This window comes from Dermochelys coriacea, chromosome 2, assembly GCF_009764565.3.
Source record: "Dermochelys coriacea isolate rDerCor1 chromosome 2, rDerCor1.pri.v4, whole genome shotgun sequence".
Lineage (NCBI taxonomy): Eukaryota > Metazoa > Chordata > Testudines > Dermochelyidae > Dermochelys > Dermochelys coriacea.
In genome coordinates, this window is record NC_050069.1 from 162,649,408 (window position 1) to 162,675,759 (window position 26,352).

Consider the following 26,352-nt stretch of genomic DNA (forward strand, 5'->3'; position numbering starts at 1 on the left):
GGTCTCCTTGAAGTTTTAGAAAGATGCTTATAGATGAACTGGAGCCCAAACTGCAGTGTAATCATCAGTGAAATAATGATTCTTCATTTATGTCAGTTTTCCTAAACCAGATTTCACATACTCTCTCTGACCATTCCATTGAAGAGGGCAGGATAGAAGGTTTCCATGTCCTAACGCTTTGATTTGTGGCAAAGATGAAGGGGGAATAGAGCTTAATTCAGTAATCCATCACTGGTACAATATGTGCAGGAATATTCCAAAGAGGAAGACCTTGGGCATTAGGGGGAGGATCAAGGCCATAATTTCCCTTACTGTGATTTTGTCTGACCTTTTAGAATATCATCTGCTTTGGGCAGGGCCACTCAGAGTAGCAAACCACAGACTGAAATGCTGGGTGCAGTTTTGTATGGCTTTGGATCTAGAAACTCTCAGAAACTGCAAATGTAGATCGGGATTTCTTCCATTTCCTGAAACTGCAGGATACAGACTTCTTTTCAGAGCCCACAGATAAAAGTCTATGATAGATTTTGGACGATTAGTTCTTATATATTCAACAATAGTTTTCATCCTTTTAGTAATTAACTGAGTCACAATTTAAAGTGTGATTTAACCTCTAAGCACAAAAAAGAAGCAAGGGAAACAAGAAGTAAACCAGTACAGTCAACCGGCGAGGCTTAAAGTTATCTGAGCCAAAAAGAGATCCTTTAGAAAATGGAAATCTAATCTAATTTGGGATCCATGCACAGTTCTGCATTAATGCACGGACTGTGTTATAGCGGAGACTGCATTAAAATGAATTCCAATTAAAGTAATTACATTTGGGATCCATGGCCGCCATTGCGTTATATGTGAATTCACGCTATATAGACGTGTGTTCTAGCGAGGGTCCGGTGTACCAAGAAAGTTTTTAAGTATATTAGAGGCAGGAAGCCTGTTGGAGAATCTGTGGGTCTGCTGGATCACCAAGGATTAAAGGGAGAAATTAAGGAAGACAAGGACATTGTTGAGAAACTAAGTGATTTCCCTGCATCAGTCTTCACCCCAGGGGATGTTAGGGAAATACCTACCCCAGGCCCTGCTCTTTTCTGGTAATGAAGATGAGGTATTACCAGAGACTGACGTGTCCGAAGAAAAGGCATTGGAACAAACTGATACATTAAAAAGGAACAAATCACTAGGCCCAGATGGTGCACACTCAAAGTTCTGAAGACACTTAAGAATGAGATGATTGGGCTGCTAGCAAAATGAGGCAATCTCTCATTAAAATGAGCTACTATATTGGAGGACGAGAGGGTAGCAAATGTCCCATATTTTTAAAAAAGGTCTGAGGGCTGAGTCAGGAAATTATAGAGCAACAAGCCTTACTTCTATACTTGGTAAACTGGTTGAAATGATGTTAAAAACATAATTATAAAACATTTAGATGATTATGATATGATAGAATCTAAACAGCACAGTTTCTGCAAAAGAAAACCATGTCTCACAAATCTATTCAAAGGCTTTCAATATGCCAATAAAATAGTGGATACATGAAAACAAATAAACAAAATTAATTTAGACTTTCAAAAGGCCTCTGAGAAAGTCCCTTACAGGAAGCTAGTCACAAAACTAAGAAGTCATGTGATGTGAGGCAAAGTACTGTTACGGATCAGAAACTAGCCAAGAGGGAGAAAACAAAGCAGAGGAATAAACAGTCATTTTTCATCATGGCACAACATTAACAGCACGATATCACAAGGCTCTGTACTAGAACTTTTGTTGCTTAATATATTGATTAATATATGGAAAAGAGGGTGAGCATTGAGGGGGAAAATCTGCAGGTGACAGAAATTTATTTCGATTAGTCAGGGCTTCAGAAGATTTTGAGAAACTTGAGAGATCTAATCAAGCTAAGTAAATAGGCAACATTGTGGCAGATAAAATTCAGTGTTGATGAATACAAAGTAATGCACAGAAGAGTGAATAATCTGAACTGCCCAGACACCTTGCTGAGTTCTAAATTAACTGTGTCCACTCAGGAAAATACCCGGCCATCATTATGGACAGCTCAGTAAAGACTACAGTAAAATGAGCAGCAGCACTTAAAAAAGCAAACAAAATGTAAGGATGTTAATGAAAGGGATGGAAAGTAATATGGAATATATTATAATGCCATTATATAAATCAAAGGTATGTCCTCACCTGGAATACTGTTTTAAGTTTCTTTCATCCCATGTCAAAAAAAGTATATAGAGAGGCTTAAAAGACAGATGTGAAAATAATTAGAGTATGGAAAAATGAAGAAGAAAGATTGAAGAAATTAGGGTTGTTTAATTCAGTCAGTCAATGTCGCAAGAAAGAAATAGAAAGTTGGCAAATTCAAAACTGATAAAAGGAAATACTTTCTACTCGATGCACAATTAGACTTTGGAACTCATTGTTAAAAGATATCACTGAGACCCAGAATATAGCAGAATGCAAAAGAAGACTGAACATTTATATGCACAAGAAAAATATCCAGGGTTCTAATAGTAAATATTTTTTAGAAAGCAAAGCAAGAGTTTTGGAAGGGATATAATATCTCCTGTTTGAGGAAATAAGCCTACCTCCAGTTATTGGGGATGATTAGGAAAAAGACAGTTACCTTTTCCGTAACTGGCGTTCTTCGAAATGTGTTGCTCATGTCTATTCCACAATAGGTGTGTGTGCTTGCCACGTGCACCGGTGCCAGAAGTTTTTCCCCTAGTAGTACCTGTAGGGGGAGCACCCCTGTGACCCCTGGAGTGGTGCCTCCTTGGCGCGGTATAAGGGGAGCTGCATGCTCCCCCTACCCTCAGTTCCTTCTTGCCAGAAAACTCCGACAAAGGAGAAGGAGGGCGGGATGTGGAATAGACATGAGCAACACATCTCAAAGAACACCAGTTACGGAAAAGGTAACTGTCTTTTCTTCTTCAAGTGATTGCTCATGTGTATTCCATAATAGGTAATTCCAAGCTATATCTGTTGGAGGTGGGTAGGAGTTCACAGATTCCTGGGACGGAGTACGGCCCTTCCGAACCTGGCGCCATCCCTGGTTTGGGAGATGATCACATAGTGCGAGGTAAATGTGTGAACTGAAGACCAAGTAGCGGCCCTACAAATGTCCTGAATAGGGATGTGGGCCATGAAGCCAGCTGATGAGGCCTGGGCCCGAGTGAAATGTGCCTTCACAATTGGTGGTGGGGGAACACCTGCCAGATCATAACAGGTACGAATGCACAAGGTGATCCAATGGGAGAAGCGTTGATTGGAAATCGACTGACCCCTCATGCGCTCAGCCGAGGCAATAAATGGTTGAGAGGACTTCCTGAACGGCTTAGTCCCTTCCAGGTAGAAGGCCAGCGCCCTATGCACGTCGAGCATGTGGAGCGGCATTCCTCGTTGGAAGCGTGAGGCTTAGGGCAGAGGACCGGCAGGAAAATGTCCTGGCCCATGTGATAGGCGGAGACCACCTTAAGGAGGAATGCGGGGTGTGGGCGGAGCTGAACCTTATCCTTATGGAAAACCGTGTACGGGGGTTCAGAGGTCAGAGCCCTGAACTCTGAGACCTGCCTGGCTGACGTGATAGCAACCAGGAAGGCCACCTTCCACAAGAGGTGAGACCAAGAGCACGTGGCCAGAGGTTCAAACGAGGGCCCTGTGAGACGGGATAGCACCAAGTTCAGGTCCCACTGTGGGACAGGAGGCCTAGCATTCGGAAAAAGACGGTCCAACCCCTTAAGGAACTGCCCAGTCATAGCATGGGAGAACATCATGTGCCCCTGCACCAGCAGATGGAAGGCTGATGTGGCCGCCAGGTGCACTTTGACCGATGAGGGCGCCAGGCCCTTGGCTCTAAGGTGAAGGAGGTAGTCCAGGATAAGCTGGATAGGGGCGGCCACTGGGGAAACACCCTGCTCGTCAGCCCATCTACAGAACCTGGACCACTTTGCCAAGTAGGCATGGCGTGTGGAGGGCAGCCTGGTTTCCAGGGGAATGCATTGGACCCCCTTCGAACACGTCCGCTCCTCCCCGCCTAGTCATCGAGCAGCCATGCCATGAGGTGGAGAGCCGCTAGGTTGGGATGGAGGAGATGGCCATGGTCCCGGGAGAGCAGGTCTGGACAGAGCGGCAGCAGCGGGGCCACCATCAGGCCCATGAGGGTCCCGTATCAATGCTGCTGGGGCCATGCCAGGGCAATTAAGAGGACCCGTGCCTTGTCCATTTTTACTTTCTCCAGGACCTTGCTGATGAGAGGGAATCGGGGGAAGACATAGAGAATCTGGCTTGACCAGGACAGAAAGAAGGCATCTAAGATAGTGCCCCATCCCAGACCCCCCCGGAACAGAACCGGGGGCAACGCCTGTTCTGCCTCATTGCGAACACCTGGGGAGTTCCTCACACTTGGAAGAGCTGGTGAGCCACTTCCGGGTGGAGAGATCACTTGTGTTGGAAGGAGAAGTCCCTGCTCAAACGATTGGCCCATGTGTTGTGGGCTCCCGGCAGGTGGAAGGCCCTCAGAAAGATGTTGTGTGCTATGCAGAAGACCCACAGTCTGAGGGCTTCGTGGCAGAGGGCCGAGGACTGGGTCCCGCCTTGCCTGTTTATGTAGAACATCAAGGCTGTGTTGCCCATGAAGACCCTGACCACCTTGCCCTGTAAGTGCGAGCAGAAGGCCACGCATGCCAGGTGTACAGCCCTGAGCTCTTTGACTTTTATGTGTAGGGGTAACTCTGTGGCCAACCACAGCCCTTGGGTCTGAACGGTCCCCATGTGGGCTCCCCAACCTAGGTCCGACGCATCAGACACCAGCTCCAACGACGGGGTCATGTCCCGGAAGGGGACACTTTGGAGCATGTTGCTCAGGGAGGACCACCACTGCAGGGAGGCGATCACTGGGTTGGGCACTGTGTGGACTTTGTCCATCCTGTCCCAGGCCTGTGAGAACTCTGAGGCCAACCACAACTGAAGGGGCCTCATTCGGAGCCTGGCTTGGCAGACCATGTACGTGCACGCCCACATGTGACCCAGGAGCTGGAGGCACACACTGGCCATTGTCACAGGGAAATTCATGACTGAGTCGATGAGCCCCTTTAGGGTCTCGAACCTGTCTGGTGGGAGGGAGGCCGTGGCCGTCGAGGCATCCAGGAGCACCCTGATAAACTCTATGCGCTGGACCGGAACTAATACGGACTTGGTGTCGTTTACTAACAGGTCCAAGGTGGCACACGTGGACAATAGGAGCGTCATGTGATCCTGCACCTGCGACCGGGAGCTGCCCTTGACCAGCCAATCATCCAGGTAGGGAAAGATCTGGACCCCTCAGTGCCTGAGGCAGGCAGCCACCACCAACATACATTTTGTGAACACCCTGTGGGCAGTGGATAGGCCAAACGGGAGGACCGTGAACTAGTAGTGGTTCTGTCCCACCAGGAAACGGAGGAAGCGCCTGTGCCCCTTGAATATATGGATGTGGAAATATGTGTCGTATACGTTCAGGGCCGCATATCAATCCCCAGGGTTGATGATGGAGGGGATGATGGAGGCCAGGGAGATCATGCGGAACTTGGGCTTGACCTCTGGAGTCGGGGTCAGCGCTGACTCCAGGAGAATGGCCCAGAGCCTAATGTCCCTTTCTCTTTTAGTCTAAGGCTTGAATGACTTGCAAACCTTGCAACGATCGCTGATGTGAGTCTCACCCAAACAGCATAAACAGTCCGCGTGCCGGTCACTCCTTGGCATAGATCGCCTACAAGAGTCGCATGACTTAAAATCTGGGGCGCGGGGCGTTCCCCAGCCCTGGCACTCTAACTGGAACAACTAACTGACTAAGGTACTAGCACTGAACAAACGAAAAGTTCTGGGGACGAGCTACAGCGAAGCTGGAGCAGAGTAGTTCCGATGCACCTTCACTGGCGGCAAGAAGAAACTGAGGGTTGGGGGAGCATGCAGCTCCCCTTATACCGTGCCATGGAGGCACCAGTCCAGGAGTCGCTGGGGTGCTCCCCCTACAGGTACTGCCAGGGGGAAAACTTCCAGCACCGGTGCACGTGGTGAGCACACACACCTATTGTGGAATACACATGAGCAATCACTCGAAGAAGAAACATAACCTGGGGGCAGGTTATCCTGTAATTACCTACTGCTGAGTTTCTTTCACCTTCCTTTGAAGGAGCTGATATTGACCGCTGCCAGACACAAGATACTAGAATAGATGGATCACTGGTCTGAGCTATTCCCATGTCCGTGAAAAGCGATTCTGTAATAATTGCATTCTGGATTCTCATGTTGATTATCTCTCAATGATTCCATATTCCATGTATGCAGTTTAAAAATAAAAGAACATGTTGTTTCTAACTTACAGGTCAGAAAATTCAACTTGACTCTGGGAGTCAAGTTGGATTCTTTCCCTCATGAATATCACTTTCAGTAATAAAAGCTCTGAAGACTAAATTTGTCCTCAGTGACAACTGTACAGCCCCCTATGACTTCAAATTTATATTCTCAGTGACAAAGAGATAAAGACAAAATGTCCCTCAGTATGAGGGATAACACTCTTCTTAGACCCAGAGTTCCCTCTGCTCCACACCAATTTGGCCTCTGCTCACTTTTACTGTTGAAAATCATTTACATAAGAATTAAAGATGCATGAAGCTGAGGTTATAGATTGAAGGAAAGGAAGGAATACATTGAAGAAACCCACCCAACTCTACGTTTCCTGCATAAAGATTATCTCTGTGTCCCAATTTTGGGTCTTTTTCACACATTGTGTGCCACATTGGGGACTGGAAGATTTAGGCATTTGGCTATATCTGTGCAGCTCCAGTGCCTTTAGTGGTTTTCACAGACCTGACTCTTTGGCATTTACTAATGAGTGCAATTAATGTTGCACAAAATGAAATAGAATCCCACTCCCTGCTGATGTTTGTGTTGGCTCTGCAGAGCTAACAGGAGTAAGGAGAAGTAAGATTTATTTTTGTCACTGAAGTCAGTAGATAGGATACTCACATAGTAGATACACAGAAGGAGCAAATTTGTTGAGGAGGAAAGTGCCATTATTACATCTTTTGCAGAGTAGAATCACACTGTAATCTGTCAATACGTGAGTAAAAAGCTTAAATTCACCTTCTTTCCATATGAAATATGGCTTTCTAATGAAGTTCTACCCTAGAAGTATGTTAATACAGCACAGAGATATTATGTTAGGACAAGAACAAAATTTGGGGACTGTTGTTCCCTCATCCCAAGCCGCTGGTAGATAAAAATCTAAACAAACAAAAGAAAAGGGAGAATTTTTTCCTCTCATAAAGAACATAAGAATGGCTATTCTGGGTCTGACCAATGGTCCATCTAGCCCAGTGTTCTGTCTTCCGACAGTGGCCAATGCCAGATGCTTCAGAGGGAATGAACAGAACAAGACAATCATCAGGTGATCCATCCTGTGTCATCCAGTCCCAGCATCTGGCAGTCACAGGCCTAGGAACACCCAGAATATGGGGCTGCATCCCTGAACATCTTGGCTAATAGCCATTGATGGACCTATCCTCCATGAATGTATAGAATTCTTTTTCTGAATCCACTTATACTTTTGGCCTTCACAACATCCTCTGGAAAGGAGTTCCACAGGTTGACTGTGCACTGTGTGAAAAAATACTTCCTTTTATTTGTTTTAAACTTGTTGCCTATCATTTCATTGGGTGACCCCTTGGTTCTTCTGTTATGTGAAGGGGTAAACAACTTATTCATACCATTCATGATTTTATAGATCTTTGTCATCTCTTTTCCAACCTGAATAGTCCATTCTTTTTAAATCTTTTCTCACATGGAAGCTGTCCCACACCCACAATCATTTTTGTTGCCCTTTTCTGTACCTTTTCCAATTCTAATATATATTTTTTGAAATAGGGCAACTAGAAGTGCATGCAGTATTCCAGGTATGGACATACCCCTTTTCTGCCCTTCAAACAATCCCCCACCCTGTCAAACCTCATCATCAGAAGCAAGCTTCCCACAGACCAGAACACACCAACTCAAAGCAGCACCAGACCCTGCCAAAACAACAGATGCAAAACCTATACACATATCTTCACGGCTACAATGACCAACAACTCCCAAAACACACCTTTCAAGATCCATGAGTCCTATACATGCCAATCATAATATATGGTGTATGTCATTGAGTGCACTAAATGCCCCCAAAACAACTATGTGGGTAAAACCAGACAATTGCTACATTTCTGAATGAACTTACACATGATAAAAGACAAACACCATATCATGTGGGTGAACATTTTTCACAAAGCGGTCACCCTATATCTGAGCTCTCAGTCCTCATCCTCAAAGAAAACCTTTACGACACCTTCAAAAGAAGAGCCTGGGAGCTTAACTTCATAACTTTGCTAGACACTAAAAATCAGGGATTGAATAGACACACTGGATTTATGACAGGTTTCAGAGTAGCAGTCATGTTAGTCTGTATTCGCAAAAAGAAAAGGAGTACTTGCGGTACCTTAGAGACTAACAAATTTATTAGAGCATAAGCTTTCGTGAGCTACAGCTCACTTCATCGCATGCAAGTGAGCTGTAGCTCACGAAAGCTTATGCTCTAATAAATTTGTTAGTCTCTAAGGTGCCACAAGTACTCCTTTTCTTTTTACTGGATTTATGGTTTATGATAACAGTCTATAAACCACTAACCCCTCCTCCTCCAGCTTTTTTTTTCTCCTTTACCCACTGTGATGTTAACTGACCATTTCACCTTGAATGGTCCCTTGAAATATGTGTTAACGACTGCTGCTAAACAATCCGTTCCATCTTGTATTTAGCTGTGACACTCTGGGTACGTCTACATGGGGATAAAAGCCATGTGGCATGGCTGCGGCTGGCCCAGATCAGCTGACTTGTGCTCATGGGGTTTGGGCTGCAGGGCTAAAAGTTGTTGTGGAAGCATACAGGCTTGGGTTGGAGCCTGAGCTCCAGGGCCCCCAACCCTCACAGGGTCCCAAAACTCAGCCTCTAGCTGGCACCTGAATACCTACATGGCAATTTTTCAGCCCCGGAGCTTGAGCCCTGTGAGAGCCCCTGATCTGGACCAGCTGCACGTTTTGATATCCCTGTGTAGATATACCTTGTGAGAACATTGCCCAGATCTGAAGAAGAGCTCTGTGTAAGCTCAAAGGCTTTTCTCTCTCACTAACAGAAGCTAGTCCAATAAAAGATATTACCTTATCCACCGTGTCTCTCTAAAACTCTTCTGATGCAGTTAGATTTTTTTTAAAAGAAAAAGAAAAAACAGTGCCTCTTGGTCTCTTGATGAGTTTGACATCATTAAATAAACACATTTACTTTAATAAAAATGGCTTCCCCAATACCAGAAAATAACCATCGGGCGATACCAATAAAATCAAATCCTAGCCTGAAAATAGCGAAGGACAAACTCACAAAGATATGTCCCTAATTTCTGTAATAATAAAGCCATGTAATAAATAATGATGACTTCAAGGATTTCTAGAATAACTCTTTTCTAGTTGTATCAAAGCACAACAAAGGCAATGAATTTGTTTCAGGTTTATGGACAATGTAGTAGCATGGCTGCAATCTGAAGGGTATACTGAGATACAGCCAGAAAGATAAGAGTACTGGTATCTTTAAAATTCCATAAAATCCACATTCATAAGAAGAATTGTGAGGAGGGGAGAAAAAAAAAAAGAATAAAAGCAAAAAACTTTAATGTTACATTTAAAATCTTTTCATTTCTGACAGAGACTGATAAAGATCCGGCATCTGTAGCAAATGCAAGGAGCTTTTCTTCTTTTGTTCGCAGACATACCTTGGCTGACCTAGTGATGGCCCCAATTTCTGAATAAAGATCTGTGCTGTCTGGGAATTTTTCCACCACCATAGTGCAGACATGGTGCAGGAGAGACTGCTTATGCACTGTGTCCTTGACTTCCGGAACCTTCTCGAGGTAGCTTAACTCAAAAGCTTTGGCCTGTGTAGGAAAGGAATTTTTTTTTTAAAGTAAGTTTATTTTGTCCACACAGATCTCCTCAAAGAAAACATTTACTAAGATATATAATGCATGAGGGGGGCGAAGGGGAGAGATTACTCTTTTTAAATAAAAAGAATCCCAGAGCAGGAAGAATATTCTTATTCTTTCTGATACAATTTGACATACTTCTGAAGAGTCAGTAGATGCCTAGATCATTCCATTTGCAATGAAAAGAACAAGGAGATGATTCTTGTAGTGTGAATCAAGAACTCCACTGAAGTCAATGGGGTTACGCTGGTATAAAACTGGGACCAGGACTGGTCCCAAATCTCTCTGAGGTAATTTTGAAGGGGGAAAATAGAATTAATGAAACATACAATGTAGGTTTTTTAAATTACATGTATGTGTTGGAAATATACATATACTAGGTGATAACTGTGAGACGAGGTACAGAAGCTGATGAGGAAAGTCTGTGATAATAGTCAGTAATAAAATAATAGGGTGACAAAAGCTTACATTGGTTCCATTTAGAAAGTTCCCAATGGCTAGTAAAGTAGAAAGGATAAATCCCAAGGTTTTATTATGCTCCAGCTGGTCCATTCCTTCCTTCAGGTCTAAAAGTGGTTCTGCAACTTCCTGGCATTTAAAAAAAAAGTGAAGATTTCAGGCTCTCATAGATCATTCTGTCTTAATTCTATGCTTCAGATTAATTATTGCAAAAGTTCTAAACAGTGATCCTGCAGAGAGCTGGCAGTTGTGTGATGCTGCAGCTACTAAATCACATAAAAAACCCCCAGCAGAGAAATAAATTAAATATTTCCTAAAGTTGCTTGTTCACGTAAGCAATTGGTGTCCTTGTCACACGGATGTTATATGATTGAAAATGGAAGAAGCTTCACTGCAGGGGGCTGCAGTGTATGAGTTAGAGGCATAAAAAGCTCCACTAATGAAATGTTTTAATTCTAGTTTTTGTGATGTTTCAAGAGCAAAGAAAACCTAGAATATTTGGTAACTTGACATCTTTAATCTGCCTCTACTGGTCCCTACAAATGATGGCCACCTCTGAGATGCAGCTGTGACTACTTCTGTATATCGGTCTGTCACTTGAAAACAGCAGTGTCAAGCTTTACAAAATGGCCTCTGATTTTAACCTTTTAACTTGCAAACTCTTAATGTGCTTTCTGTACATGCAAGTTATCAGTAAGCAGGCATATAGACTGACAGACACCAATTCTGCTCCATTATCTCAGGAAATGGTTTACACTGTATAATTCAAAGGCAGAGAGATATACAGTAATTGAAATAAATGATCTTATTTCTATGTCTTTTTGTGTGGCCAAGGGCTGTTTCTTTTGTATGTACAATAAGGTACATATAGTTCTCAGTCTTTTCTATCAGTAAATTTCATCTTAGTCATCTGTAACCAGCATTCTTTCTCCAAATTACCACTCTGTTGATGATCTGAGGAGCCAAAATTAAGCCTCAGTATTTCAGGCCAAGTGGCAAAACAATTGAGAATTTCTCTGCCTAGAGGAAACATGACAGATTATTTGCAGATTACAGGGATATTTTATCATAAACATGTGCAGGGAGCTTCAAGAGAAAATGCACTGACAGTCACTATCATATTACCATTTTGTGTAAATCAAAAGAAAAGGAGTACTGTACATTTTATTTTGGGTATATTGGCAGGGCGAACAAATTCAGAGGTAATATAATTTACAGAATATGGGAGTAAGGGGGTCTAAGGCCTTGCCTACATACACAAACACACACAGCTTGCACCAGTTTAAGGTTATGTTTGCACTATGGAGACTGTGCCGCTAGGTCACCATAGCTGTGCCAGCATAACCCCCTAGTGCAGATGCAATCTCTTCTCATGGAAGGGTTTTTTTCCATTGGTGTAGAAATACCACTTTTCTGAGCAAAGGTAGCTATACCAATGGAAGTATAAGTTGACATAGCTGCATCTACACTGGGGGTCAGGTTGGCTTAGTCCTGGTGCTCAGGGGTGTGATTTTTTCACACACCCCTGGCCAACGTAATTATCGTGAGCTAACTGTTAAGTGTAGACCAGGCCCATGTAAAATTGATTTAGTTAAATTGGTACAAACCCCTATGTGGACACACTTAAACTGGTTTGCAAGATTATATTCATTTAGCTTCATTTGGTAAATTACTGAATCAAGCTAAATCGATACAGACCAGTTGTAAACCCAGGGATTTTCACAGGTTTAACTAACTTGATTTAAAAACTGATTTAAATTCAGCATGTACAAGCTGTGTGTGTACAACAGCCTTAAAATGGTGTAACTTACTAGATACTGGGCTAGATAACAAGGTAGCTCCCAGCAAGATCATGTTAGACATAATAAGTTTGCCTCAGTTAAATTAATGTACATCTTCATCCAGCCAATTCATGTGCAAATTATACCATCTTAGAATCCCTTATATACATCTGTTGAATATTCTTATTTATTATTATCTGCATTAGGGTAGTGCCTAGAGGCCAACCCAGGCCTCAGAGACCACAGAGGGTCCCTCTGTGCCAGGTGCTGTACAAAGAGTGTAATAGACAGTCTCTGCCCTTAAGAATTTACCATGTAAATAGACAAGACAGACTCATGATTGAGGAAAGGGTTATAATACCATTTTCCAGATCCAAAGTAATTATGACACAACTTTATAATTTTTATTCTAAAGATTTATACTTTGTGAAAAAGTATGAAATTTCCTTAATGAATGATAGCATATGGTCTCCAGTTCGACCAGGCTTTGGGTGTAATCATTTTATGCCGAAGAGAAATGAAAGGGAATCCTTGTCTTTCCCAGTTCAACTACTCTCATTATTGCACCTGTTTGCATTTATTTATAGATTGTCAGCACTGAAGATATATTTGCACACCCTGTCCTGAGTTTAAAGACTTTTCTCTCTTGATTTAGGAGAATTATCAACAAAAATTATAACCTCTTTCTAATAACTTCAAACTTGTTTTAAAATGTCACTTCTTTTAAGATGTCAAATTTTTGTATAATTTGATGGCATTTAAATTACATATAATTTGGTGCAAAGAATTAGCATTAATGCAACATCCATATTGAGGAGCCAAGCACAGAAAAGTCAGAAAATGGAGACTAAAATTGAAAATCAAACTTAACTCTGCCACTTTCCCCTTGTATTTATGCCTTAAAATATGATCTTACTTTAAAGTGGAGGACATTAAAATGACACATTTACCAAAAAATACCTGAGATCCATGATTATTTTCAATTCTAAATACAGCAAAAAACTACCGTTTCTCAAATATTTCTGTGTTATGTGTATGGTAACTATTGGCATATGCTGACATTTTAATGGTGACTTTTGTATACGTGCACAAATTTTTTTAATCTGACCATATAGAAATATTTTATTTATTTATTTAATTTTACACACATACAGATATCAAAAACAGCAGAATGACTTTGGCTCAAATCTGATAAAAACTGATAAAAATTCAGGAGGTATAGAATATGACAAAAGGAAGAGCCAAACTCTGACCTCTGATGAAATCTGGGTCTAGACACTAAAGCACTAATATCAGCAGAAGAACATCTTTTGCAAATACTTTGTGAGGAAAATCCTTAACAGGAGGGAATTTGCAAGATCTGATAGGAAATCTGCATTCTAATACATTATTCTTGCATTTCCTTTCAGCGTGGGATATCATAAAGTCCAACCAGAAAATAAAGAGATTTTGTATTGATTGAGCTACTTTTAACTAGGCCTCAGATCACGGATCAAGCTTATTCTTAGTATAACTTCACTGCAAGTAAAGTAGTTACATCAGAGATGAATTTGGCCAAAAAACATTCAAACCAGATGAATTCTGTTTGTCTGTTTTACCAGTCAGGAACTTGCTAAAAATAATATTTCAAAATTTTCCAAAGCATCAAATAAAAAACCTGTTGAAAGTTAGCAAGTGAATGTATGAAACCACCCAAACAATGTTGACTCTTCCTCACTCATCCATCAACAATCTACCCTGCATCAGTTTGCACAAACAATTCATAAAATACTTCTATGGCTCTTAGACTGAATAGTGCACATCAACAAGTGCAGCAATGTTGTGCCTGCATACAAGTAATTCTGTTAATGAGCAAAATTAGAAAAACATCTGAGAGATAATCTTAAATTCCCCCCCCCCACACTTTCAAGAGTTTACAATAGCAATAACAACTTTGAGGATCCCAGGGATCTTATAAATTAGCTAATGAATAAATATAGTGATTAGTTCGCTCCACTGGTCATAATAAGCCAGATTTTGATATACTAAGTCTTTACATACGCAAAACTCCCACTGATTTCAACAAGTGTTTTACCTGAATAATATCTGGGTAAGAATTGCGTAAGGATTGGGCCCTCATCCCTAGGAAATTCCTTGTTCCTAAATCATTATTGCTTAATTAGAGGAAGGAAGACATAACCCTTACTTTTTTTTGTAAAAAAGAGCTAAAATGTTCCCTCTTCTTCCATCCCATCTCCGGTTGGTTACCAAAACAAAAGCTAAAAAGAGTTCATTCACCATACCCACAACGTTGCCAGCCATTCAATAATAAAGACCGAACAAGCTGAAACGAGGACTTGAAATTGCCTTCTCCCAGTCAGAGGAAGTTTACCTTTTCCACTAGCTCATAATCCATTTTGAAAGCCCAAAGCTGGAGTCTAGCGGAGAGCTCACTGATGGAGGAAAGAGTGAGAAGGAACTGTTCTGCACTGCCCAGTGGGATGTCAGGGTTTGCCATCTGGGCCTCCTGGATCTTCTGTTTTTCTTCCTCTGTAGGAATCATTGTTAAAATTTTCTAGAAAGAAAGACAAGAGACATTATTTTTAATCAGATGTACAAGAGCAATGATTTCAGACCTCTTTTTTTTTCATGGAGGGAAGGGGGAGGCAAAAAGGCAAATTTATACAGCATATATTTGGAAACCCATGTTTTTTCAGACAGGTGTCCGTGCAAACAATTAAGAATCATACTGAAGGCTTGACACTGGTTTATATTGTGGTGCTGGATATTCCTGACTCAAACAGCTGTAAGTGAGAGCAGAATCGTGCTTTGATTGTGGGTAACACAAAACCATTGCACAGGAAACCTAAACCATAACAAGGGAATCTTGAATAGGTCTACGATTGTAATTAGAAGTTCTTATTGTTTCTTTTATTTTTATGGAATGAAAGTGATTAGCCATAGAATAAACTAAAAATGCAACTTTATCTCCTGGAATCTTCAGATCAAAACTGGATACCTTTCTGGAAGATATTCTTTAGTAAACTGGAAATTATTGGGCTCAATGCAGGGGAAACTGGGTGAAATTCTCTGGCTTATGTTATACATGAGGTTAGACTAGATGATCTAATGGCCCCCTTGTGGCCTTAAACATCTGAGAACTTAGAACAACAAAATAACTCAATCCACAGGTACAAGCGAAGATAGGATTTTTATGGTACGTTGTTAAAAAATGTTTCTAAATGGCAGCATTTTGCATTTCTGTAGGTAGGAATGAAGGTGTTCAGATGGCAAACCATTTTAGGGTGATAGCGGGGTGGGTAGCTCAACTATATAAAATGTGTGATGTTGGAAGAGCTATTATCCCTCTCTACTCCAACCCCATATGTTTACTTGCCACATAATGTGACAACACTATATCAGCATGTGTAGGTCAATCCTAGAAATACCACCTGTATTTAAGACAGTTACTCAATAAGGAACAATTGGTAAAGTTTTAATTCAAAGTATGCACTGCACAACATGGGGCCTGCTTTTCCATTCATCTGACAGGCTTATAGTATTGATGAAAGAGGATATCAATATGCTAATTTGCTGCTGTTATCAGTACTGGTTCAGAAATTTACATTTCCTTTTAATTAATGTCTTTTATGTGCTTGTTTGCATGTGGCTACTTCCCAGCTGCTTGTTCTCCAGGTTTCAGAGTAGCAGCCGTGTTAGTCTGTATTCGCAAAAAGAAAAGGCGTTCTCGTGGCACCTTAGAGACTAACAAATTTATTTGAGCATAAGCTTTCATGAGCTACAGCTCACTTCATCAGATGCATTCAGTGGAAAATACAGTGGGAAGATTTATATACACACACAGAGACCATGAAACAATGGGTGTTACCATACACACTGTAACACGAGTGATCACTTAAGGTGAGCTATTACCAGCAGAAAGGGGAGGGGGAGGAAGAAAACCTTTTGTGGTGATAATCAAGGTGGGCCATTTCCAGCAGTTGACACGAATGTCTGAGGAACAGTGGGGGGGAATAACATGGGGAAATAGTTTTACTTTGTGTAATGACCTATCCATTCCCAGTCTCTATTCAAGCCTAATTAATTGTATCCAGTTTGCAAATTAATTCCAATTCAGCAGTCTCTCGTTGGAGTCTGTTTTTGAAGTTTTTTTGTTGAAGAATAGCCACTCTCAGGTCTGTAATTGAGTGACCAGAGAGACTGAAGCGTTCTCCGACTGGTTTTTGAATGTTATAATTCTTGACGTCTGATTTGTGTCCATTTATTCTTTTACTTAGAGACTGTCCAGTCTGACCAATGTATATGGCAGAGGGGCATTGCTGGCACATGATGGCATCTATCACATTGGTAGATGCACAGGTGAACACTGATAGCGTGGCTGATGTGATTAGGCCCAATGATGGTGTCCCCTGAATAGATATGTGGACAGAGTTGGCAACGGGCTTTGTTGCAAGGATAGGTTCCTAGGTTAGTGGTTCTGTTGTGTGGTGTGTGGTTGCTGGTGAGTATTTGCTTTAGGTTGGGGGGCTGTCTGTAAGCAAGGACTGGCCTGTCTCCCAAGATCTGTGAGAGTGATGGGTCATCCTTCAGGATAGGTTGTAGATCCTTGATGATGCATTGGAGAGGTTTTAGTTGGGGGCTGAAGGTGATGGCTAGTGGTGTTCTGTTATTTTCTTTGTTGGGCCTGTCCTGTAATAGGTGACTTCTGGGTACTCTTCTGGCTCTGTCAATCTATTTCTTCACTTCAGCAGGTGGGTATTGTAGTTGTAAGAATGCTTGATAGAGATCTTGTAGGTGTTTGTCTCTGTCTGAGGGGTTGGAGCAAATGCAGTTGTATTATAGAGCCTGGCTGTAGACAATGGATCATGTGGTGTGATCTGGGTGAAAGCTGGAGGCATGTAGGTAGGAATAGTGGTCAGTAGGTTTCCAGTATAAGGTGGTGTTTATGTGACCATGGATCCAGATGATGAAGATGTCATCAATGTAGTGCAAGTAGAGTAGGGGCATTAGGGGACGAGAGCTGAGGAAGCGTTGTTCTAAGTCAGCCATAAAAATGTTGGCATACTGTGGGGCCATGCAGGTACCCATCACAGTGCCGCTGATTTGAAGGTATACATTGTCCCCAAATGTGAACTAGTTATGGGTGAGGACAAAGTCACAAAGTTCAGCCACCAGGTTAGCCGTGACATTATTGGCGATATTATTCCTGACGGCTTGTAGTCCATCTTTATGTGGAATGTTGGTGTAGAGGGCTTCTACATCCATAGTGGCCACGATGGTGTTTTTAGGAAGATCACCGATGGATTGTAGTTTCCTCAGGAAGTCAGTGGTGTCTCAAAGATAGTTGGCAGTGCTGGTAGCGTAGCCTGAGGAGGGAGTCTACATAGCCAGACAATCCTGCTGTCAGGGTGCCAATGTCTGAGATGATGGGGCATCCAGGATTTCCAGGTTTATGGATCTTGGATAGCAGACAAAATACCCCAGGTCGGGGTTCCAGGGATGTGTCTGTGCGGATTTGTTTTTGTGCTTTTTCAGGGAGTTTCTTGAGCAAAGGGTGTAGTTTCTTTTGGTAATTCTCAGTGGGATCAGAGGGTAATGGCTTGTAGAAAGTGGTGTTGGAGAGCTGCCTACTAGCCTCTTGTTCATATTCCAACCTATTCATGATGATGACAGCACCTCCTTTGTCAGCCTTTTAAATTATGATGTCAGTTTGTATGATAAAACCCATTGTTTCATGTTCTCTGTGTGTGAATATAAATCTCACCACTGTATCTTCCACTGAATGCATCCGATGAAGTGAGCTGTAGCTCACGAAAGCTTATGCTCAAATAAATTTGTTAGTCTCTAAGGTGCCACAAGTACTCCTTTTCTTTTTGTTCTCCAGGTTTGCTCTTGGAAGTAAGCAACTTTACTTTAAGCAACTAAATGTGTTTTTAAAATGAAAAAGAAAAGAAAACAACATAAACACATCAAATAAACCAGGACCTGTGCCCTGGTGAACACTCCCTCGTTAAAAGCGATGTGGTAGGTTTTCAACAAGACCAATGTTCACTCATTGGAAAGAACATTAGGCTTTTTCTGTAGCCCTTTGTAATAGCAGAATCAATTCTGGAGAGGCAAAAAAGTCAAAGAAACACAGGATCTGCCAAACCAGATTACATCACTGATTCATTCAATCTAGTATCTTGTTCCAGCAGCGGCCAATGCCTGATGCTTCAGAGACACCTGCTCCCTCCCCCACTGATACATCTAGCTCATTGCTCAATGTTGCATCTGGGTATGGGGAGTGAGGAATTCCCTGCCGACCCCATCAGGTGAAGAATGACCTTTGATCAATCAAAATATTTTGTTCAATTCAAATCCAGCCACAGTATTTGTCCTGATGTCCATCTTCCTATGGCAATGTATTCCATATGAAGAAGCATTTCTACCTGTTGGCTTTGAACATATTATGTTACCTTTCAATTTAACAAAGTGTCTCTTTGTTCTTATACTACACAATAACAAGACAGTCTGGTTTTTACCTGGGATATGCAGATGGGAAGTGTAAAGTCTATACTAATTTCAAACAGGGAGTGGAATTACTTAGTCTATTCATTCACTTGGTACAAAAGAGGGATAATGTAGAATTAAATTTCTTTGCTCCTCCTTCTCCCAGTTATTACTACATTGTGTATATACTGCAATACAAGAGACAGTCCCTGCACCAGAGAGTTTACAATCTAAATAATCAGCCTCAGGGGGATGGAAGGGGATATAATATTCAAGAAAATGATGAAGATGATAAATAAGGACATGCAATTTTTGTCCTGAAATTTATATGACAATGTAAAATACAAATTGAATCCACTTCCTCACTTTTGAATTCTAAGCAGTATCAATGTTTTCCTGACTCATATCCTGAAAATGGCTTGAAATTACTGTTGCATGCATTTAACAGAGAGCCTTCATTTACTGAATCAGTATGGTTTCTTGATTTGTTTTTATGATCTATCTGTAATCAGTTTTACATGCTGACATCAGTTGACTAGATCATATCTAGAGCAGATTTGAGAACTGAACTGACTGCTCCAGGGCACCTCTCAGACCTCTCTATACTGAGTTCAGTACTTAGATGCTACTGCAATGGGCACTTTATAAACACTCAAAGAGATCAGACAAAAGGAGGGACAGATTAGACAGACAGATATGGACAGATGAGATAAAAATCCTGACTGGGGCAGCAGGAAAACTTCTCAATAACTCCCCAGGAAGAAGGAGGCCCTCCAGCACCTAGTCCTCTCTTTCTTTTTAAAAGATTACTTAAATTTCAGTGACTTTGTGAGGCTGAATGGAGGAGCCAGGATAGTTTGCAACTGGGATTATTTTAACATTCATACATGGCGAATTTAGGAGACATGATTGATGTAAAAATACTTTGGATACATTCTGGTCTCAGAAGGGGAAACACTTTGGCCGTTGCAATGCCCTCAATTACCCCCTGCAAATAACTAGGGTTCCAGGCTTTTGACAGATATGCAAGGATCCTACAATCTTTCTTTTTTTGATGGTAAAGCATCCTCACTGTAGGGATTTTTCAGCAGCCTTAGGGCATTTTAACCAGAGCAATGAAACAGTCAGCTGTATTTCCAAAGGGACTCGCCTTTGTATAAACACAGCAGGCCAGACAGAGCTGACAAAGAGCATTCAGTCCAAGCACTGCTACTCTGTTCTGCTGCTGAGCTGCTTCATGTGGTATGTGCAAAGGAAAAGCAAATCCAAAAAGCCTTATTTGTAGTGCAAGCTTCAAGGATCATCCCTGCCATCAAATTACTGCCCTGATATAAGCAGAACTGCTGCTGACTAACTGGCTGATCTCACACTAGTTGCACTCAAGGTGGAACCGAAGCCATAACAACAGGCTTTTCACAACACTTTTAATCTACTCTAGCAGTCATTTTTATCCTGCTGATTATAATCTTCTCTGTGCCTTCCTGAAAAAGCAATAAAATGTTCTTATTTTTGTTTTCAACTCTATGACTAATTTAAACCATTCATTCAGTGTGGAAGATTGATGAGTCTACCATCTGCCAGTTTATTATTATTATTTTTTACACATCATTGAGAAAAACTGTGTAAAAACACAGTAGGACAGAAGGTTACTGGCACATCATCATAACTCACAACCTCTTTGTTTCTATCACTACATCATAACCAGCTTTGAACTTACTCATTATCTCATAATACCCAATAAGGCCCACTTTGGGTAGAGAGCAAGGAAAAGCTTACCAAACCCCATAAACAGTCTAGGCTCATATATTTCTTGCTGGTGGGGTGTCACAGTCTTGTATAAACTACAGATTCCATGCCCATACATACCTTTGTAATTGTTTGGCCCAGAGTGCATGATTCCAGAGAAAAATCTGTCCAGTAAAGTAGTTTTTTTATGGATACAAAAGATTGTTTTTGGCCACCCAGTTCATATGAGATCATGATACTGATTATTTTAGTATTTGAGCTTAAAATACCCCCCAAAGTTCCTTTTTTGGACACTGTCAATTGCTGGAACTCTGCGGGGGGGGGGAGAGAATGGGGGGAAAGACATATTATAAAACCATTACTCTTCTAGGTTTAGTCATTCTGAGTCTGATTTCCAAAGTTTCTAAGGAGAATGCTTCACAAAGTACTAAGTCCCTTCTTGAATCGAGGAATCGTATAGTCAAATACATACTTTCTGACATTTCACCCACTATTTCACAGGGTCTTGTGCCTTTCAGACAGCTGTTAACCATGCACATCAACGGTTTACATAATCTGGAAAAAAAAGTCCAGAACTCTACATTTACTGACTATGATCACCTGAATTTAATATATTTGATTTGGACTCTCAAAAACACATCCAATTTCAAAGAGAAGGAACTGTATCCAAAATACTTCATAATGTTAGTGATAGCTAGAAATCAGTAACTGATTACCAGCCTTGCTTCATTCAAACTGGTTTTCTTCTTCAACTATTCATTGAATTTAAATGTAAATTTAAATTTAAAGCTAGGCTCCTATGTACCCAAGTCACTTTTGAAGATAGGATTTAGTTGCTTTTGAAAATGGAACATAGGCGCTTTTGAAAAAAATTTTCCTCTCAGTCTTTAATTTCAAATAATTTTAACCTGATGAAGGCTAAAACTACCACTATACAACTTATACAGTATAACACCATACATTATTTTCTAGAACCTGAGATACATACACTGTGCTCCTGTATTTCATAAAGGACACAACAGCTCACCTCAACCCCTTCAGTCCACTTTCGACTCAGTTAAATTGGTCATGTTCACATGCACAATGCAAGCCTCCTTAGGTGCACAATTTGGGTCTGATTCTGTTTCCCTTACTCATAAGAAGTAGCACTTTACAAGAAGACTCATTGATTGCCTTCACTGAGGATGAGTACCAATAAGTGTTGTGATTGCCTTTTTTTTTTCGATTTGTCCTTCAGATAAATCTGTTAAAATCACATGGAGTAGACTTTACACTGGTTTTTTTTGCTTATCTCATAAAGAGCCAAGACTGCCACTCTCACTCACAGTGAATAAATAGCACTTTGCTCTGCAAGTACTGTAGTCCAAACTTGATTAGACATATTGAGTGCCAGACTTTCAAAAGAAAGCACAACCAATGTGGCAACTGAAAGATGACCCATTTTATGTGGGTTCATTGAAAAAGGATGCATTTTTGCAGGAGCAAAATGTGAAAGCATGGCCCTACCAGTTAATCCTCTGCATACTAAATTTAATACATCTGCTTGCTTAAAACCAAGCAATGCCTCTTTGTCTCTCTTCTTTACAATTCTCAGTAACTAACTACTCCAAGCTTTAAAGTACACTCCATACAGCCACTCTTTTTTCTGCCTATCTCCATTATGCACTTTGAGTAGAAAGTCACGGGGATAGCAAGATTTGTTTTTATTTGACAGTGTAAAGCTTGAGGACAAACTTAATTTTTGCCTTTTGATTTTGATTCTGGATGTTTATAATCCAAAAAGGTTTTTCATGGTCATATTTTACATAAATCTGCCAACTCTTCTGATTTATATAATGCCACCCTCAGAGGCTTTTTTAATGGCTCCCACGTGTATCTGATTTCAGCTCAACCCTTGGAATATATTAGTCCTGTGGGCTACACCTACATCAAGAACATCAATAAAAGACCCTTCTGATGCTAAAATTAGTCTTCATTATGGGAGCCCAGGAGGACAAAGGAAATAGAAGAATGCCCCAAAACAAGATTTTGCCAATTTCTTATGAATACATACAGCACTATCACTTTAAAAGCAAGACAGACGCACTGCTCCCTCAGCAGCCTATTCTATGGGACCTGCAAAATGACGACTCTCAGTTTGTATATACAATGGTGTTGAAGCCTTTCTTAAAGCGTGTGGGCTACATGTAGTTACAGATCACGGTCAAAGACAGGCTGTGTCCATACTGTGGTTTTTAGCTACTTGTAGCAGTGAAAGGCTGTGGTAGGGTGACCAGAAGTCCCGATTTTATAGGGACAGTTCTAATTTTTGGGTCTTTTTCTTGTATAGGCTCCTATTACCCCCCACCCCCCGTCCCGATTTTTCACACTTGCCGTCTGGTCACCCTAGGCTCTGGTGAGGGATAGGTAGTGGAGAAAGTCTCTGGCAGCTCCCTGCTGAGGCAGCCTTTCCCTGTGTATGGGGAAGATTTCAGCAGTGGGGAAGCAGCAGGGACTACACTGCTAAAAATAGCTCTGGGACCCTCGAGCTCCAGCCGAGCCTGATCGTCTACATTGCAATTTTACAGCCGCCCAGCCTGAGTCCCACAAGCTCGAGTCAGCTGACATGGGCCACCCGTGGGTGTTTTATTGCAGCACAGACAAGTGGCCACACTGCGAAGCAACACTGGAGCTGCACACAGTGATTGGATTAGCAGCACAGAGTGACTGAATCAGCATCGGATGAGTTGTGCTAATCTGAGTTTGTAGCCTGTAACTATATCCCCACTGCATTACTACTTCAAGCATCAGCAGCAGTTGAGTTTTTGAACTAGTGATTATTGTGTGTGGATGGAGCTGGTTTAGAGACAGCACTCTAGTTATACGTTGAGCAAACTCTGCTGTGAAGACAAGCCCTTAGAGGTGCAGCATAGCCCTCACAGTGCAGGGGGAGGAGAGTAATCCTGGGCGGCTCTCGGGGCTCGAGAGGACCCTGGCAAAATTTACACAGCCTGAGTCACAGTTGCCTCCTTGGGCTGCTCTATAGGCTGCAGAGCTGCATTATGCATCCCGAGTTCCCCACCCCAACATACCTCTCCTACCCTGCCTCTAGCACAACCCTAGCTTGGGGCTTGTGAGGAGTCCTTAGAAGGCAGACTATCACATTGTCTCTGCTGGAGGAATTCTCTGGATGTGGGGCTTTGGCAATCCCCTTATGTCATGCCAGTCTGTTTATCTGGCTTACAGGACTACAGGGGGCATGAGGTTCTCAACTCTTGTTCTTTTGTGAAACTTCCCAGAGAATTTTAGCAGTAGCTTCTTTACATGAACTGTCCATAGGCAAATGGAGAAAGCTAAAATTCTTATGTACAAAATGTACTCCTTGATTCTTTGGCAGCTGTTCAGTTTGCTACAACAGTAAGGGCTTATTTTTCCAAATTTTGCATGGCACGGGTAAGCAGAAAACCAAAGCAATGATAAAGCAGGATCAAAACTGCCATGCAGAAATACAGAGCGTGTTGATACACTGATAACTGGTACAAATTTTGATATGAATATATGACTATTTCTGCACCCAACGAAAATGAGAGAGAAGATGGTGACTGGAACTCTGATTACCAGTGCAGAGTTGACATATTCACTGGCAATCTGAGTGAGCAGCCTCCATTACAGTCTGGCAAATTAACACAGAAGACAGTAACTTGTAATATTATAGGTAGAGAATATAGCAATGTCTATATTTAAGATTTTAGACTTATTTCATTTTAAAGGCTTATTTTCCATTGCTTATACAATCTTCAACTTTCTTTCAGAATCTGGCAGACGTGGGAGCAAAAGAACAAAGATAGCGGGGGGGAAATATATTTTATCCCTTAAAAAGTTCTGTTGGCAACTTTTTTTATGAACAGCTCTAGCACAGCAGGGACAGATGGCAAACACTTGAAATCTGGCAGGGAGAGAGTCCCTAAATTGCAAATGGACTTTTCAGAATGCCGGTGAAAGTTGACTATTATTTGTCAAAGCTATATGATTTTAACAATTGCATTTTGTGCATGACTGGAGTTTGCAGTCTCTTAATGGTCAGTCAGTACCCTATGGGGCTTGAACAGGGGTGTGTTGATTGAGAAAATTTGTAGGCTGTGCAGTGTTTTTATCTACAATTAATGAAGGTGAAAAGCAGAGGAGATGGGATTCTTCCTTCCATACAACATATGAGTGGGTATAATACAAAGTAAGGAAGTAGGCAAAAGTGTCCAAAGGAATCCTGTCTTCTTCTAAATAATCTGGAAAGTTGTGTATGGAAGGAGTCCACATGGATTGCACAAATACCACAGTATAGAGCAATCTACAGCTATTTAACAAAAAGTTGAATGGTGGAATTTCTATATTTTCTTATTTAAAAAAATGTAGGAAATTCCATTAAAAATCCCCAAATTTATGTCACAAGAATGGTAAGATTGCAAAGCGAAACACTCAGAACTCAGGAAGTTATAATGTGAAGGTGATTTGCGCCAATTTAGCTCTGCCTTAGCCTGAGTAATCATTACAATAGCATCTGTTATTAAATGATCTTAAACTATTTCCCCCCCACATGAGCCCTATCTCATTCAAGATATAGCTTGGCTAGGAACGAAACAGCATTTTGAAGAGAACTGATTTGCTTTGTTCACTGCAGTTGTGATATGCAGAGCTGTGAAGGGAACTGTTGTGCACAGAATCGCTGTCTCATTCATTGTAAATTACGTGGTGTGTAGTGTAGTGAGTGAGACAGGTCTCTAATCATCATCATCATGTTCCTATTATGCCTCTGGCGGTTAGGACAGTGACGAAGCTCCTCCACTCCTGTCTGTTTCTGGCAAGTTTTTCAATGGTTCCCCAGCTGTGCCCCAGATTTTTCAGCTCAGCTTCCACAGCTCTTTGCCATGTTATTTTCGAGAGGCCTCATTTTTGCTTGCCTTCAGGTGTCCATCTTATTGCTACTCTGGTGATGGAATCCGTTTCCATCTAAAGCACATGGCCAATCCATCTCCAACACCTCCTGGCAATGATGGTGCTCAGATCCTCTTGGTTGCACTGTGTCAACAGATCTTTGTTTGAGATTGTTCGGTGCCAAAAGATACGGAGGATTTTTCTGAGGCAGATTGTATGGAATGAAGACACTATGGACATGTCATACTTTCTCATTCCCCAGCATTCTGCACTATAAAGTAGTTTTGAAAGTACACAGCTCTGATAAATCTTGAGTTTGGTTTTGATGATTTCCAGACTGTATTTAAGCTCCTGACGGTGTTCCTGGCTTTATTGATTTTGTTCCGGATGTCCTGGCTTGTTCCACCATCCTGGCTGCTGCTGCTGCTGCTGCCCAAGTATGTGAATGTTTCTACATTGGTGAGACCATAATCCTCTACCTGTACTGGTGATGGTGAGGCAATATTAAAGATCATGATATCTGTCTTATTGCAGTTGATTTTCAGTCCAATTTGCTGGCTGAATGTGTTAGTAGAGTTGTTTTTTCTTGTATATGGTGTTGGGTATGTGATGGGAGGACATCATCATCTGCGAAGTTCAGGTCTTCAAGCAATGAGAAGAGTGTCCATTTAATGCCTCTTGGCATGTCTTCTGTTGTACGCCACATTACTCAGTTGATGGTAATGTTGAAGAGGATTGCAGACTTGGCACACCCCTGATGTACTCCTGTTTTGACTTCAAAACTGAGCTCACTGTGATCAACAGTGCATGTAAAATTGAAATAGAAGCTTTTGATGACGATTAAATGGAAAGGAATTCCATATGCCCGCAGAATGCGCCATAAGCTGGTCCTGTGAATGCTGTCAAAAGCCTTCTCAAAGTCTATGGAGT

General features: G+C 41.5%; 1 protein-coding gene across 5 annotated transcripts in view; it reads right to left on the minus strand.

Moving 5' to 3' along the window:
- The window catches only part of FHOD3 (formin homology 2 domain containing 3), a 623,525-nt gene that overhangs the window by 56,290 nt on the left and 540,883 nt on the right, over positions 1–26,352 (minus strand). For all 5 annotated transcript variants that reach the window (XM_043508620.1, XM_043508619.1, XM_043508621.1 and 2 more), the window contains 3 exons: positions 14,648–14,830; positions 10,505–10,624; positions 9,827–9,988 (listed from right to left, as the gene is read on the minus strand). In XM_043508620.1, coding sequence (XP_043364555.1) covers positions 9,827–9,988; positions 10,505–10,624; positions 14,648–14,830 — 465 coding nt within the window. The remainder of the gene's footprint in view (positions 1–9,826; positions 9,989–10,504; positions 10,625–14,647; positions 14,831–26,352) is intronic.